Source organism: Myotis davidii, unplaced genomic scaffold (assembly GCF_000327345.1).
Source record: "Myotis davidii unplaced genomic scaffold, ASM32734v1 scaffold274, whole genome shotgun sequence".
In the NCBI taxonomy this organism is placed as follows: domain Eukaryota; kingdom Metazoa; phylum Chordata; class Mammalia; order Chiroptera; family Vespertilionidae; genus Myotis; species Myotis davidii.
The window spans coordinates 2013504-2014331 of NW_006285613.1; the positions used below are offsets into that span (position 1 = coordinate 2013504).

Consider the following 828-nt stretch of genomic DNA (forward strand, 5'->3'; position numbering starts at 1 on the left):
CCCGAACCACTGCGCGGTGCCCCTGCGGACGGAGGGGGCGGTGTGTGTGTGCACGTGCACGGCCGTGAGGCCACGAGGACTAGGACAGGGCACGCGCGTGTGGAGGGGTGACGGGGGCTGACTGTGCCCACATGTGCACAGGGGAGGCGGTGTGAGAGTTGATGGCACACGTGTGCATGCAGCTGTGACAAGAGGTGACCGTGCACGTGTGTAAGGCTGACGAGAGGTGACCTTGAATGTGTGAAGGGAGGTGACAGGTCATGTGCATGTGCAGGGCGTGACCAGAGCTGACCATGCACATGTGTGCCCAGGGGAAGTGATGAGAGTTGATGGCACACGTGTGTATGTAGAGAGTGACAAGGCATGTGTGTAAGGAGTGATGACAGGTGACTGCATGTGTGCAGGGGGTGACAAGGTGAAGGGCACAGGTATGCAGTGTCAGGGGCAGGTCAGCTCCCCCTTGAGCCCCTGGTTCGGTCCCCACGGCCAGAGGAGCAGAGGTGGAGAAGAGTCCAGAGCATGAGGAGCGGGGCTGGGCCGGACCCTGGGAGCCACTCTGAGCGGCAGTGGCCACCCCAGCCCCTCGAACCCCTCGGAATCCACCTGTGACTATGCGAGGCACATGCCCCTGCGCCCCAGCTTCCCACCTGCAACACGAGACTCCCCATCCACCCTGAGGGAGAGGCCGCTCACTAAGGCCAGCCTGTGCCTTCTAGAACGGGACACGGGGACACAGGGACAGGCCGGGCGGGCGGACGGCGTGCTCACTTGCGGATGCTCTGAGACAGGGAGGCCTGGCGGCGGAAGCCGGGGCGCTTCTCGGAGCCC

At 64.3% G+C, this 828-nt stretch overlaps 1 protein-coding gene across 1 annotated transcript in view; it reads right to left on the minus strand.

The window, feature by feature from the left end:
* The window catches only part of RHBDF2 (rhomboid 5 homolog 2 (Drosophila)), a 22188-nt gene that overhangs the window by 9322 nt on the left and 12038 nt on the right, over positions 1-828 (minus strand). The window contains exons 5-6 of the mRNA XM_015559216.1: positions 769-828; positions 81-182 (exon numbers count right to left, since the gene is read on the minus strand). The exon at positions 769-828 is cut by the window's right edge and continues 9 nt beyond it. Of these exons, the coding sequence (XP_015414702.1) occupies positions 81-182; positions 769-828 (162 nt within the window). The remainder of the gene's footprint in view (positions 1-80; positions 183-768) is intronic.